The sequence below is a fragment of the Myotis nattereri genome (assembly GCF_964212035.1).
Source record: "Myotis nattereri genome assembly, chromosome: 8".
Lineage (NCBI taxonomy): Eukaryota > Metazoa > Chordata > Mammalia > Chiroptera > Vespertilionidae > Myotis > Myotis nattereri.
Window position 1 is genome coordinate 31372046 of NC_138083.1, and position 16401 is coordinate 31388446.

At 46.7% G+C, this 16401-nt stretch overlaps 1 protein-coding gene across 1 annotated transcript in view; it reads right to left on the reverse strand.

Moving 5' to 3' along the window:
* Positions 1–202: 202 nt before the first annotated feature.
* Positions 203–16401, reverse strand: part of TMC2 (transmembrane channel like 2) — a gene marked incomplete at both ends in the record, with an annotated part of 47970 nt that continues 31771 nt past the window's right edge. The window contains 7 exons of the mRNA XM_081097705.1: positions 203–420; positions 3454–3556; positions 4421–4499; positions 8197–8322; positions 11620–11859; positions 12616–12683; positions 15728–15856. Coding sequence (XP_080953831.1) covers positions 203–420; positions 3454–3556; positions 4421–4499; positions 8197–8322; positions 11620–11859; positions 12616–12683; positions 15728–15856 — 963 coding nt within the window. The remainder of the gene's footprint in view (positions 421–3453; positions 3557–4420; positions 4500–8196; positions 8323–11619; positions 11860–12615; positions 12684–15727; positions 15857–16401) is intronic.

Sequence of the window (16401 nt, forward strand, 5' to 3'; positions counted from 1 at the left end):
GAGCTACCTGCACCAAGATACTGGGAAGGATAATTATGGGGAGACAGGAAGCCATGGCCTGAGACTAAGTAATCAAAATCCCCACATTCAATAAGAGGAGAGAGAACGTGTGTGAGGGAGGAGAGAAAACACCGATTTGGGCATGTGAGCTGGTGGGGCTCAAGGTTCAGCCCCAGGAAGGGGCTCCTCTGAGTCCCCGCTGTCAGTGGGGAGGTCTCTGAGCACTCTTTCTAGAGGCTGACCTCCCAGGATGAGTCTGAGGCCCTGCGTGGCCAGGATCTGGTCTGATGCCAGGAGGCCGAGATATAGGGAGGTGACTGGAGGCAGGCAGCATGGTCCCACTGGCAGAACTGGAGGTCCCAGGGCCCTGCGCCTTCTTGCCCAGGGTCTGGCTTTGGCTGGCAGAGTGAGGCATGGTCCCTGGAAAAAGAACCAAGACAAGAATGAGGATATGAGAGATTTTGCTACATGTTTTGTGGTTTTTTTGTTTTTTGTTTTGTATGGAACAGAGCCCCCTGGAGCTGTCCTGCTCTGTACGTAGATTTCAGTCCGAAGGTGATTTGAGAAAGGTCAGCTCCCCCTCAGGCCTCTGGGGACACCTTGGCCTAGCCTTTGCATGAATAGATCTGCTGGAGGAATACGATCTGCTGGCTGGAGGACTAGAATTTGAATGCTGGCCCTTGGCTAGACTCTCTGGACCTGGTTTTCTTGAGTATAAAATTGGGACAACAGCTCTCAGGTGGCTGCCAGGGTCAAATATGATGATGGAAGGGGCTGTGTGAACTGGAATTAAATCCAGTTTCCAGTTCTTTCACGTACTTGTTTCCTTCCCTTAGTAACTCCAAGTTAGGGGCAGTTACTGGATTGTTCTTCACCAGACCCAGTTTCTGGGACACAGAAATGGACTAAGTTTCCATTATGGATGGGCATGGCCTTGACTGAACTCTAGGCTTTGATGTGGGCCCCTTCCAGGCGCGTGTTCTAGGCTCTTCCCCTGGCACTGGCTGGAGGCAGGCGGAGGCACAGGATGGAAGGAGCCAGGGTCCCCGCATCATCACTTGGGAAGAAAGTGGCCATCAAATCTAAATACCCGATTTGGACATTATTTTGAGCGAGAAGTAAACTTTTATTGTGTTTGAGCCATTTGCTGTTTGGGGCCTGTTTGTTACAACAGCTAAGATCATTCTGGTGAATACTTCCAGAAGAGAAGCTAAGTGAGGGCAGCAATGAGACTATTGGAATTTTCCAGACTAAAGGTTGACCATCTTTCCTAAGCTCCCATGGGTATATTCAGATAATTCTTTTTTTTTTCTAACAAAAGCAAAAACTGCAGTACTGATTTAGTCAATATTAAATTAAAAGAGCTTTAGATCTGTAATAAGAATTAAAATTTGAAGAAGGGCAAGCTTTACAACAGCAGCCAGTAGAGAAAGGAGGGGAAAGCAGTGGGTCAGGAGGACAGGCACGTGGGGATTCTGGGGACATGTGACAACTGACAAACCAGTGTAGGTGTCTTGGCTTCTCATGGAAAACATTGTGCACACCTATTTTTCCTTCCATACTTAAGTCTATCAATGTCCAAATACATCCATTGCATTTTTTGTTTTGTTGGTGATATTACAACGTAGTATTGCATTTGCTCCATTTTCTGACCTGTGTGGAAAAGTTAGGGGATTTCAGATATTTTCCTCAGCCTCACGATAATAAGCTGCCAGTCAGTCAGTGTCCTGCATGCCACGAACCAGTCCATGAGGCCCCCGATGGGCTGCTGGTCGATCTTATGGAGGAGGTCTGTAGCTCCACACATGTTGGGAGAATCACCAGGGATAGGTTCTATTTGACACATCCACTTGTCCTCTTTTTGCAACATCCACTTGTTTACTTGTGACTTTTTACTATTCAGTAGTAACTTGTCCCATTCCAGTGTCAACATTCAGTACTAGAATACTTGTTACTACTCATTTAAAAAAAAAGTATATATTTTGAATTGCTCTTAGAGAGGAATGGAGAGGGAGAAAGAGAACCCACAACCTGGTATGTGCCCTGACCGGGAATCAAACCAGTGACCCTTCAGTGCATGGGATGACACTCAACTGAGCCTCACCAGCCAGGGCATTATTATTCTAATATCAACAAAATGTTTGCTAGGGATGTACATGGGTGCCCTATTTCTCCTGACTAGTGGATCTGGAGAATTGAAAATAAACTGATGGAGGATTTTCATCTTGCAGGGCAATACTGTTATATGCTTAAATTCTTGTTTCTTTTTCTGATAGTCTTGCCTACATGTTCTAAAGTATCAAGTAATTTCTGCACTAAGAATTATAGCTCATAAACTAGCAGTCATCTCTTGTGCATCTTGTTCAATTCTCACACCAAAGGCCCAAATCACAGCATACTGGCACTGTTTAATTTTAAAGCAGGGACAATCCTTGGAAAATGGGATCACCTCAGAGATGGTCTCTTTTAACTTGACCTTTTCTTACTCCCAAGGTGGAGATGGCTTTTGATTAGTCTCCTCAGAAGCCCTGTGACACTTTGGAACATATGTAGCTGTTTCTTATCCTTTTATTCTAGATATTCTAGTGTTTTCTTTTTAAAGATAATACAAACATGTAGCAGCTGCTAGGTGCAAATCTCCCTATATGTCTTCCAAAGAAATCATTCAAAACAACATAGAAAACAAATACCTCCCCCATCCCCGGGCAGCTGTGACCCATGTCAGCTGACACTTTGAGCATCTTAAAGGGGTATGGTGGGACCAATAGTTCTCATTGTTGGTTTAAGTAGCCAGACATTAGAAGGGAACTAACAGGCTCAGGAGAGAAAGTGAAGAAGACAAAATCATTTCTGAAACAACTAAATTACGAGGAACAGAAAGAAGAAAAGTCACCACAGAAGACTTGGAGGGTAGAAATGAGTAGGCAGCCCTGCAAGACAAGCAGTGCTATTTCCCCATGTTACAGAGGCAGCTTGTTTCATCGGTCCTTTCTCTGTGCCAGGAATTCTGTAAAGCACTTTAACACATGATCCATCTCATTTTCACCGCTGCATGAGGTCGGCACTATAATTCATTCTTTTTAAAAATACATATATTTTTATTGATTTCAGAGAGGAAGGGAGAGGGAGAGAGAGATAAAAACATCAATGATGAGAGAGACTCACCGATTGGCTGCCTCCTGCACCCCCGCCCCCACTGGGGATTGAACCCGCAACCTAGGCATGTACCCTTGACCAGAATCGAACCTGGCACCCTTCAGTCCGCAGGCCAACGCTCTATCCACTGAGCCAAACCGGCTAGGGCTATCATTCATTCTTATTTTCACTGACCCAACTTCGTACAGCTAATAATCACCCGAATCCTGATTTCAATCCCAGATCTGATTTCACCACATATGCTCTTTACACCTTTCTATGTGGCCTTGTAAAAAGTAATCATGACATGGAATTTACCTGCTTTGGTGGCATTTTTGGAGCTGCCTTTAGCTGTGTCCTCGGAATCTCTGGCTGTGGCTCTGCCTTTGACAGATTTGTGGCTCTTCTCAACTTCACGGAGCTGCAGGAAAATATTAATGGTTGGTCTTGGCCCGGGAAATGGGTGTTTGAGCTCAGGATGGTGAGATCTAGATGGCAAAGACTCCATCTTCAGTTCTTGGGAACTACCTTAAATCTGGTCAAGGGCACATGCCCGGGTTGCGGGTTCGACTGCAGGGGGCAGCAGAGCTCAGGTTTGCACAGCGTTTGAAGGTGCACCTGGCCCTGCAGGCTGGAAGCCCTCCAATCTTAGATCAGTGGTTTTCTTTATCTGGGCAAGAGACCAGTAGGATTAAGGAAATGGGGATGGGGATGGGGAACTGGCTGTGAAGCAGATGAGATTCGTTCCGGTAGAGGCATCGAGGAAGTAAGGAGGACAGGGCCTAGGGAGGGTTTACATATGTAGGAGGTGAGGGTGGGGGAGCTGGGAGACTGGAAGAGAGCAGTCTGAAGCCAGCTAATGTTGAGAGGGGCTGCCTGCGCTTGGAGGGAACTTCCAAGACCTCGTAGGCCACAGGCCACAAGCAATATGTGGTTTTGACAATACTGTTTTCTTTAGTATTTATAGTATTAGTTTTAATCTATAGGCATTATCATGAGTACTGGTTTTACGATGTGTGAACATTGGTTGAATTCATTGAATTTATCCTATTCTTCAGCAACCTCTTAAAATGTAAGTAAGTATTGCTATGGACACCCACATAGCCCGAGGATGTAAATGCATGCTGTTGAATCTCACAGGCTGCTACCTGTCAGACATATATTTTTGGCATTGGTTCAGCAGAAAGCCATTTAGAGCACACAACTGGGCTCACAGAGCAAATCAGCAAAACACAAAATCATGGCATCATTTTACCTTCCAGGATGAAACTCGAGACAGACTCACCGCTTGGATTTTCTTCCTCAGCTGGGCATTAGCGCGGGAAAGGGTTTTGGAAACTGAGTTCAGGTAGTAGATGGCCAGGCTGTAAGAGAAAAGCATGCCTCCTGTGGTACGGCGACCTTGGAAAGTGACAAGAGCTGGATGCCTTTCCCAGAAATCAGGGCAGGCTTCTTGCAATCGGTGCCAAGGCTTTGCCCCTGAGCAGGGTGGAGAGAGGCCCTACCATCCTAAATCCTCCACTTAACATGGAAAAAAGGTCCTGGACATCCCTGCTCTCTCTATCTGATGGAACGTGGAAATGACCTACACATTTCTACCTCTCAGAGTGCTCAGTAAAAGGCGGCTAAAGGAACCATCCCTCTTATGGAAATCTGAAGGGGTGGGGGAGTAGCGGGGTTTCATGTCTGCGAAAGAAGCTGCTTGTGTTTCCTGGGCACTGCCCGGTGCCAGGCTCTGTGCCATGTGCGTCCCACCCCCACTGGTTTTGATGAAACTCCATGAAGTAGAAATGATGGTTCCCATCTTTACAAATCAGTATCCTGGGATTCAGAAAGGTTAAGTAATTTGCCCAAGGCCAGGTCATCTGTTAGTGCTCCTCAGAGCAACATTCGAAGCCAAAACTCTTTTCACAGTCGTCAAGTATGGAGAGAGGCAGAGCTGCTAAGTACCTGCTCCAAGTTTGCCTAGAAACACAACTGCAGATGCCCTGGAGGTCCCCCGCTCAGTTGCACAGATGGAATTTCTTTCCTGAGTTGCTGGTTTTCAGCATCAGGCTCCCACTGGCTGACTTCAGGACTGGGTGTCCTTCGAGGTTAGAACCTGGGCTTCCCTTTCACAGCACCTGCTGGGGGCTCTGACCCGGCCTGTACCTCCTGAGAACAGAGAGCCACTTGGGCTGGGTGCTCAGCCAGCCTGTTATCTGAGAGCTTTGTAGGTTCCTCCTAATTGTCACTTTTCTCCTTGAACTTCAAGCCTTAGCTACTCCCCAACCTTCCCCTGTGGGCTGCCACTGCCACTTTAGTAGAATCTCCAAGCTCTCTCCATAGAGAAGGGAGGATGGGTAAAGGGACCACTCTCTGTTTTGGCAGTTTCTCTGCACCAGGACTTGCCTTTTCTCCTAATTAACAACCCATTTATTAGGGAGGAGCTGGAGGTCAGAGAGGGTAAAGTGCTTATGGGTGACTGTGTTCCCCCTGAAGTTGCCTGCAAAGGTCAGGTTTGGTGTCTGGGTTCCAGAATCTTCTCAGGGGGTCCAGGTTGTTCTAACATGTCAGCCCTCTCACATGCCGGGACTAGAGCAGATGTTTGGAATTGAGACGTAAGGAAATACACCTATTTTGGAGAGCAGTTTAACACTATCTAAAAAGAATAAAGAAACACATACCTATGACCCAACAGTTCCACTCCAAGAGGTCTACCTTAGAGAAACTCTCACATGGAGACATATATGTACCAGGAGCACATTTGCAAGAGCAAAAATGTAGAAACAACCTAACTATGTCTATGCAGAGTAATGAATAAACTGGTCCATTCATTCATGCAATGGAACATATAGCAATATTAAAATATATGCTCATGTATCTACATGGATAAATCTTCTAAACATAATGTTGAGTGAAGAAAGCTATGTAGTATGACCATTCATGAAAACATTTTAAACTCAGAAAACAATAGTACATACACACATGATGAAAGTACCAAAATAAGTATGAGAATGATTAAAGCTAATTAAAATAGCGGTTACCTTTGGAGAGGGAGGAAGAGAAAAGGATTGGGGAGAGCTTGAAGTGTATCTGTAACATTTTGCTTCTCTTAAAGAGACAGATCTGAAGCAAATATTGCTAGATATGAACATCTAAATTTGTGACCCCGTACATGGTTGTTCTTTTCTGTATGTTAGGAATACTTCATAATTTTAAAAAACACATGCCAAAAATAGATATTTATAAAAAAAACCCTAATATTTTCCCTAGTGTGTGTGTATATATATATATATATTTTTTTTTAATAATTTTTATTTCTTAAAGTATTACAAAGAGTATTACATATGTCTCCTTTTTCCCCCCCTTGACATTCCCCCGGCCCCTACCCCCCCCCCCCCCCCGTGTCTTGTCTCCATTGGTTATTCTTATATGCATGCATATAAGTCCTTTGGTTGATCTCTTAATCCCCCCCCAAACCCTCCCCAGGCTTCCCACTGTAGTTTGACAGTCTGTTCAATGTTGCTCTGCCTCTGCATCTACCCCTGTTCATCAGTCTGTACTGGTCCCCATTATCTGTCCCAACCTCACTGGAGCAGTCCCAACCTCACTGGGGCCATCTCAGCCTCACCGGGGCCGTTTCAACCTCACCGGGGCCATGCCGACCTCACCGGGGTCGATTCAACCTCACTGGGGCCGTCTCGACCTCACCGGGGCCGTTTCAATCTCACCGGGGCCGTCCCGACCTCACCGGGGCTGTTTCAATCTCACCGGGGCTGTCCCTACCTCACTGGGGCCGTTTCAACCTCACCGGGGCCATTGCAACCTAACCAGGGCCGTCCCGACCTCACCGGGGCTGTTTCAGCCTCACCGGGGCTGTCCCGACCTCACTGGGGCAGTTTCAACCTCACCGGGGCTGTCCCTACCTCACCGGGGCCGTTTCAACCTCACCAGGGCCGTCCCGACCTCACCAGGGCCGTTTCAACCTCACCAGGGCTGTCCTGACCTCACCAGGGCCGTTTCAACCTCACCAGGGCTGTCCTGACCTCACCGGGGCTGTCCCGACCTCACTGGGGCAGTTTCAACCTCACCGGGGCTGTCCCTACCTCACCGGGGCCGTTTCAACCTCACCAGGGCCGTCCCGACCTCACCAGGGCCGTTTCAACCTCACCAGGGCTGTCCTGACCTCACCGGGGCCGTCCCGACCTCCTAGTATATTTTTGATGAGGTAATTCAAATTCAGGGCTCTAGCTTCCTGTCTTCTTTTTCCTTCCTTCCCCTGGTCCTTCCACAAGCTTTCATTGTTTTCCTACTATGCCCTAGGCGTGGGGCTGGTGTTGGAGATACAGACATCCTCAGACCCACCCACCATCCTCAGGGGTTTCTCAGTCTTTGAGAGGGATAGTGATGAATGATGTTTTAGGCACAGGATGCTCTGTGGAGAAGTCCCATGGACCCTGCAGGGACAGGCTGAACCAGTCCCTAAGGTTTCTCAGTGACGCAGAGCCAGAGGTCTTTGGTATTTCTAGTACATGTTTAGGAGGGTGTTACAGACACTGTCAGCACCCACCCGTATTCTTTGGCCCCTATCTTTCAATATGCTCCCTGAAAACTTGCAGCTGCCAGTACCTTTACCTCTGTGCCTGGAGCTCTCCCTGCAGCCTCCCGGCACAGAAACCATTCTCCCTGGGAATATAGCTGGCCCGAATTGCTGGGCAATGAACCAACGCCTCTCCCCTCCCGAGATTCCCAGCAGCATTCAACCAGCGACTGATGGGAGCTGGTGTGCAAATGCCCCAGATCCCTGCCCTTCAGTGGGGTAACTCTGAAGCACACTGTTTTCCAGGATTCGCCAGCAGGACTAACATCATCCCAATGATAATAAAGCAGCTTCCTGTCCCTTCTGTTTGTCTTCCCTACTCTCTTCCCCAAAAAACTACTTGCATTTGAATCTTTGTCTCAGGATCTGCTTCTGGGACATCCAGACGACGAGGTCTAGAAAGAAGGATCTGCTAAGGAAGTTTCAACTGTGAAGGGGAGGTTTCCATGAGGCAGAGCCAGGGGCCTTGGCTAACTTACAACATCAGCAGGATGGCTGGAATGATCAGGCCTGGATTGGCGATGAACGCAAAGATCTTGCCCAGGAAAGTTGGAAAATCATTTTCAACGGTCTCTTGGATGACGTCATACATTCTGTTTTTCCCACTGGGAAGAAGAGGACACATTACAGCTTGCTGCAAAGCTCACACAGCACACGACTGTGTGCACGCCCCTCCCAAAGCTGCTGCTCACTACTGAGCCGGAAGAACCACAGATCTGCCCCTAATGGACTGCAAATAAAAATGCCCCCCAGGGGCTGCCCTTTTGTCTCAGGATTATAGCCAGGTCAGTGAGCTCACAACTTCTCAAACTACATTGGCCTTCTGCGTCTGACATCTTATGGGCTTTCCCCTGTACTCTCATGGGAGAACATTGCCTGTAATATAGCTATGGGACCGACACAGCTTCCCATGCCTGGGAATAGTTCTCTAAAGGCTGACGTGATGGATGACCTCATGGTGCCTCTTGATTTTTTACTATCAGGCTCTTTACAGAAAAGCTTAGCTGATCCCTGGTGTAGATAATATCTCTTACCTCATAGCATTGTGATGAGTGCCAGCTACCCCCAACTTGGTCAGGGCTCAGGCTTAACAAACTTGCTTATATGCCTTACTATAGACTTGTACACTCCTCTAAGTACTAACACACTAAATCCTCAAAACAGCCCTATGAGGTAGGCCCTACTGTTACTTCCATCTTATAGGCATGAACCTGTGGTATAGAGAGCTAAGAAACTTGCTCAGGATGACCCAGCTGGCAATTGACAGAGCTGGTTCTAGAACAGCCGTGGGTAAACTACGGCCCGCGGGCCGGATCCGGCCCGTTTGAAATGAATAAAACTAAAAAAAAAAAAAAAAGACCGTACCCTTTTATGTAATGATGTTTACTTTGAATTTATATTAGTTCACACAAACACTCCATCCATGCTTTTGTTCCGGCCCTCCGGTCCAGTTTAAGAACCCACTGTGGCCCTCGAGTCAAAAAGTTTGCCCACCCCTGTTCTAGAATCTATGTTCTAAATCAGAGGGCTGGCAATTCTTTTCTGAAAAGAGATAGATAATAAAGATTTTAGGTTTTGTGATCCAGAAGGTCTCTGTTGGCATTACTCACTCCTGCTGTGGTATGGAGAAAGCAGCCGTAGAGTATATGTAAGCCAACAGGTGTGGCCGTGTTCCAATAAAACTGTGTTTATAAAAGCAGGTTGGTGGTCTGGATTTGGTCCATGGGCTACAGTTTACCCACCCCTATTTTTAACTATATGCCGTGCAACGCTGCCCATTTCATTTATTTATATTGCTTGTCTGGGTCTGATCTAAACCCCGAGTCCCTCCTTGTAAAAGTGAATTTCCGTGAAGTGAAGGGTCTAGTTTAAGCATTGACTGAGTGTTCTTTTCTAGACAGTGGGTATAAAGCAGTGAAAAGGGAAGCAAAATCACACCCTTATGGAGCTTATGTCCTGGTGGAGGAGACAGACAACAAACTAGATAAATAGGCAGAAGGAATGGCATGTAGATGTTAGTAAGGAGATAGAATAAGCAGAAACAATGGTGTGTGTGTGTGTGTGTGTGTGTGTGTGGCATTTTCCTTAGGGTCTCCAGGAAAGGCCTCACTGAAAAGATGACCTTTGAATAAAGACCTGAAGCAAGTGAGAGGAAACTATGAAAAAATCTATGGGATGAATGTTCCAACCGTTGATGGGTTTTGATCAGAGGAGTGACAGGAAGGGGGTGGCAACCATGTTTCCTGCTGAGTTCCATTTTCAGGTCCCTTCCCCTGCCAGCTGGGTGGAGGCTGCCAGGGCCTCTCAGGGTAGCAGATGAAGCAGGGTGGGGCAGATGGTGAGGGCCTGGCATGGCACAGGCTCATTCACGGGCCTCCTGCCTGGGGACAGGCGGGCAGCCTCAGCAAAGGGGCATTGGCATTTGCACCCAGAGCCCAGTCCTCCAAACCTTGCTCAGGACGGCTTCCACCACCTGTGCCATGTGGTTCTACCTTCAGCCTGGCATTCAGGCCGTCTACTCTACATCTAGCCCCCCTTTCCTTCTGTCTGAGCCTCTGGTCAGCCAGATTATAGTCTGTTGTGAGCAATCCTGCTCCTCTCTCCTTTGAGCTCCCATGACACTCACTGTGGGGCACTAACTACAGGGCTGTATCTAGCTAAGTCCTTTATAAACTGAGCAGCATTTCCCAAAGTGTGTTGATCCACACTAGTAGGCAGGGCAGGGACTGGAGTGAGGCGGGTGAGGCTCTGGGGGGCACAATTTAAGGAGGTATTCACTCTGAGGCTCGTGCAAATGCAGGGTTGGCACCTCACCCTACTCCCGGCCCTGGATGGGCTACATGAAGAAAGGTCTGTGGCCAATAAGGATATAAACATTAGCCCTAACCGGTTTGGCTCAGTGGATAGAGCGTCGGCCTGCGGACTGAAGGGTCCCAGGTTTGATTCTGGTCAAGGGGATGTACCTTGGTTGCAGGCACATCCCCAGTGCGGGTGTGTAGGAGGAAGCTGATCGATGTTTCTCTCTCATCGATGTTTCTAACTCTCTATCCCTCTCCCTTCCTCTCTGTAAAAAATCAGTTAAAAAAAAGGATAGAAACATTAGGGTGCACATCTTATCTTATTGCATGATTCCTCCAAGCCTTTAATAAAGGAACTGCATCAGGCATTTCTAAGTGAGAAGGTGGCAGATAGAAGAGTCAGCATGTTCCAAATGGCTTTAACCACAGACTCCTTTTTATGGAGTAGAGAGAGGGCTTTGTTTCCAGAAGGTCTCACATTTGGAAAGAGAGCAGTAGATGCACAGATTTCTCAATGTACCTCCTTGTATAATTACTGATCTCTTTATTCAATGTCCAGTCTCCCAAACTAGTCTGACATATACCCTGAACCCACAGTGCTGGCAAATGCTCTGCAAAACATGGAGCCCCAGTCAAGAGTCTCCGTAGCTGCTTCACCCTTGAATGGCGCTTGTCAACACTGTACCAGTATATGGTCATTTCATCTTCAGAATACCGCCTCCCCCCTCCCCCCCACCCCCATCCCTGTTACGTTATTTATCCATATGTTAAAAGGTCAGAACTATGCTGTCCAATATGGCAGCCATTAGCCATCTGGGGTGATTATTAAAATTAATTCAAATGAAAGCAAATTAGAAAGTCAGTGTCTTGGTCCTCATTTCAAGTGTTCAGCAGCCACATGGCTGGTGGCTACCCTATTGGATCGTGCAGACACAGGGCATTTCCATCCTGCAGAAAACTGCTGAGCAGCACTCATGATTTGCCCCAAGCTCCATGGCCTTTCGCAGGCCGATGTGACACCAGAACTGGAATTCTGAGCCACTGCTTTCTGAGCAGACTGCCTGGGGGCGGGGGAGCTTCTCTTATGCAACCAAGGCTGTGCACCTGAATGGCCCGCAGTCAAAGGAGGGCGGAAGGGACATGATGGTGTAGGCCACTGGCAGGAGGCTGAGGAAGAGCACCAGCAGCAGGAGGCCTATGTAGAAGTTGTTGGATCGGGAGGCTTTGAACACGCGTTCGTGGGGCACGTTACTGCTCATCACCGCCCAGCACTGGAAGTACATGGAGGTCAGCAGGCGCAGCACGTTGATGCCCACCAGTCCTGGAGCATAGAAGGAGCCCATCCTGGAGGGGCAGAAACACACACCAGGTTGGCCTGGCAGCAGGAGAGGCCAGGGAAGGGTGACAGAAGGAAATGGGATTGATGGGTTAGGGGGAGGAGGCCTCGCCTTCTCTGTAGGTCCCAAGGGAAGGGGCCCCCCATTTAACCAGGACATTTATCACCAGACCATAGCCATTCATTCCTCTGAAGGAGACACTCCGAGCATTATTGCCTCAGCACCAGGCATCTAACAAATTATATAGCTTCCCGTCCGTTCCTCCATGGTCTCCCTAAAATAACATTACTGCTCAGAAAAGTATTTGAAAACTTCTCAAATTAAGAGAATTGGACAATGACTTGCACTGAGCCACTGGCATCTTGAAAGTCTTTGGCTGAAGTTATACAACCTCCTCTAACTCCCTCAGAGGAAGAAGTTCCTTAGTTCATTTATCTCCCTCCTTCTCTCCTTCTTTCTTTCCTCCCTTTCACTTCCCTCCCCTCCCCACTTTTTCCTTTCTGCCTTCTTCCCGCTGTCCTTCCCCTGCCCCCCTCTTCTTTCTGTTTTCCTTCTCTCTCCACCTCTTCTCTTCTTCCCTCACTGTGCCCACCAGAGCACAGGGGTGGGCAGACACTGCTGGTTCTCACCTAGTCCAGCCCCCTGTTTTTCACATGGAAGTGGGGAGCTCTAGCCTCTCCCAGCTAGTTCAGAGGCTAAGCCTGAGATTCCAGTTTTCTGACTACCCAAGTGAGATGATCCCCAGATGAACTGGGTAACTCACCAGATCATGCCTTGGTTGAAGATCAAACCAAGCACATTTCCACTAATATCAAACTCAGCATATGAAGGCTGCCGAGAGATAAAGGAGGGTGGCGGGGGGTAGAGAGAGAGAAACATGTTAGATGGTGTCAGCCAGACATTACTACCAGCCACTGGCCAAGCCGGGGCCTCTCCATCCCAAAGAGAGAGGAACTGTTGATTCAGGGTCTGCTTCTTTAACATACAGGGTGTCCCCTCAATTAAAGAAATAGTTTGAAGTTCTCAGAGTTGAAACTTTTTTCAATGTCTTTTTCAAGAATAAAATGTGAGAATTTTTACCATTTAAGGCCTGTGGGCTGACTGTGTACTCTTGAGAGGACCCTGGCCCCCATGAGAACATTTTACCAATGATCTTATCAGAAATTATAATCAAGGAGTAATTCTAATAAATAATGAGAATGCAAATAATTAAACGAGGACTTTGAGAAGGAAGTTTAAAAAACAAAAAACAAAGTAAATCATCCCACTAATTCTCTTTTCTCCTTCTCATCATTCTCTAGTCGTAGAGCATTCATGGAAAAGAAAAGGCTTAGCTAGATACATATTTTCAGGCTGACTCAGATTTTCAGAGTTTGGGAGATCTGTGAAGTATTTGAAAGAATACAAATTTGTGAGCACTGGGGAGTCGGGGTCCTCATGAAACATGGTTAAACCTGCTTCCCAATTTGCCTTCCAGTAGTGGAGATAACAGGTTACAGGAATGAGAGGAGGAGGAATGAGAAGTTAAGAGAAGGAAAAAAGAAGGTCAGGCAAGCATGGATCAAAGGAGGAAGTACGTACAAATCCAAACACATGAAGGTTAAATCTTGGGAATTTACAATTTAACATTTTAAAATATTAAAAAAACTTTTTATCTATTGGGTTTTGTATTTGCTTAGAAAAATCTGCCTCATCCCAACATAAGTTTTATATTATACTAGAGGCCCAGTGCACAGATTCATACACATTTGAAAGGAAATTGATTAGAAGAAATATTTTAGACGCCAGGGAGGGACCATGGGAGGTTGGCTCCAGGGCATGCCTGGCCTTCTCGCCCAGTGCTGATCGGCTGGACCTCAGCTGCAAGCTAACCTACTGGTTGGAGCGTCTTCCCCCTGGTGGTCAGTGTGTGTCATAGCGACCGGTCGACCGGTTGGACACTTAGCGGATTGGGCTTTTATATATATAGCTATGCTTTCTTTTAGAAAGTTATCACTTCATTTTTTGATGTTTAAAACTTTGATTCTGTTGCAATTTATTTATTTAGGTAAAATGAATGAGATATAGTTCCCCTTCCTATGGTTATCCAGTTGTCTCAATCCATTTGTTATATAATTCTTTGTTTCCCCACTGGTTGGAAAGACTCCCTGTATCATTAATTAAATTCCCATATTGATTGTACCTATTTCTAGACTTTCTATTCTATCCATTGATAAGTTTGTCCATTCCCTAATACAGTTTTAGTTTCTATAGCTTCAGAGTGTTTTTTAAAGAAATGACTTTATTTGTTGTTGTTGTTAATCCTCACCTGAGGATATTTTTCCATTGGTTTTTATAGAGAATGGAAGGGAAGGAGGGAGGGAGGGAGGGAGGGAGGGAGAGAGAGAGAGAGAGAGAGAGAGAGAGATGTGAGAGAGACACATTGATTGGTTGTCTCCCACACATGGGCTCAGGGATGGAGCCTGCAACCAATGTATGTGCCCTTGACCAGAATCAAACCCGGGATATTTCAGTCCTCAGGTCTAGGCTCTATCCACTGAGCCAAACCGGACTAGAGTATGTTTTAATATAAGGGTAGGTCTAGTCCCTTTCATTCTACTGTTCTAATTATTTTCCAGGTTATTTTCACAAGATTAGTTTTCAAATGAACTTTAGTATAATTTTGAGATTTTGTTGAACTTAATAAATTAATTTGAGAGCAATGTCATGACATAAAGATGCCATCTTTTTTGAGCACAAGGTTCTTGCACCCTTGTTCTCAGATAAGATTACGAAGTTTTCCTCACTGAGCAGGAGTTGAGTAGGCCTGTGTAAACTGTGGCTGGTGACTAAAAAAAGATATGACAGATACCTATACTTGGGCCCTTACCTGGGCCAGGTACCCTGCTGCCGGCGAGGATGAGGATGACATAGTAACAAAAGTTGGAGCTCAGTTAAGGGGAAGGTCCCTCCCAAGACCAGTGACCACTGGGTGGGCAAGTGAGGGGTTTGGTAGAGACTCACAGGAGAGATGGGGCCTTAGGCTCTGCCAGATCATAGAAGGCCACTGGAGAGAGGAAATGACACATTTAGAATGAGCAGTCTCCCAGGTAGATGGGGAAGAAGAATAGCCAGGGGAGGAATGAGAATCAAAGAGGTTAGTCAAAGCACAATCCAGAAGACAGAACCAATGGTTACTGTGTTCGTGGTGTGTTTCAGGAATTTCTGAAACATTCATGTCCACATCTGCCCTGCCACATTCTAGGATTTCATTAGAGTTTCAAAAATTAGGAGCTGCCATGCCCAGCTGACGTGGCTCAGTTGTTGAGGGTCAACTTATGAACCAGGAGGTCAAGGTTCGATTCCTGTTCAAGGCACATGCCCCGGTTGTGGGCTTGATCCCCAGTGTGGGATGTGCAGGAGGCAGCTGATTAATGATTCTCTCTCATCATTGATGTTTCTATCTCTCTGTCCCTCTCCCTTCTTCTCTGAAATCAAGAAAAGATATATTTTAAAAAATTAGGAGCTACCATTTCCTCTTATCACTTTCACTCTGTTCCTGCAGCTTGCACAGTGTGGACTTCGAAGCCCAGCGTTCTTTGTCTTCCCTAGTGAGAATCGGTGCTGCTTCGGCATTTCTCTGCTCAGCAATGAAGTGTGTGGTCCACCTTTCCCAGGGCCAAACGCCTCCATTTTCCAGATAAGAATTTCAATTGTTAATTTCATTAGGAAAAGGCAGGTAAACACTTAAAGGAAATGCACAGTAAATACTTTCCTACTTCACAGAGCAGAGACTGGCATTAAGCATCTAAAGAAACGCACAGGATGCCTGTGACTCTATCAGAAGGGGATGTTCAAACAACTTTCTGCGGAATAGCTGTGAAACGGTGACGTACAAATCCAGCCTCCAGGTCCCAGCACCAGCAGTAGTTCATGAACCGGACAAAACACGCCCTCAGGAAGTCCCCCACCAGGATGGTGATGTATGTTACCAGCATGTCGGACACTGTCAACCTCACGAATTCCTGCAAGGAGGAGCACAGAGGAAGGGCTGGTCAGGGTTGGCCCTTGCCCACCTCTCCCAACTGACTGCAGCCATGCAAACTCTCCCCCACCCACCTGCATTCTTCTCTGTGATCCTCTGAATTTGGGGGCACAGTGGTGGTGGTGCAGAGCAAAGATCAGGCTTTGAAACATTCTTACATAGGTCTTAGCTCTATAATTACTAATTGTATTGCTTTGAAATAGTCTCTGAACCTCTTGAAGTTAATAATACTAACCTTGCAGGGTTAATGGGAAGCTTAGTGATTATGTATGCAAATTGCCTGGCACACTGGTAATGCCCAATGCTTGGCAGTTATCAGCACAGATACAGGATCTGAAGGCTTGCCCCTTACTTTCCCCACCTGCTCTGAAATACCAGCTGCCCCAGCTAAGACTGAATCTGATCATTGTCATCAGGGACAACACCTGGTTTTCTTTACCTCTGGTTAAAGGTTTTTTCTGGTTATGTAGAAAAAATAATGCAGGTTTTTCACAGAGGCACATAGCAAAAGAGGCAAAAATGTAT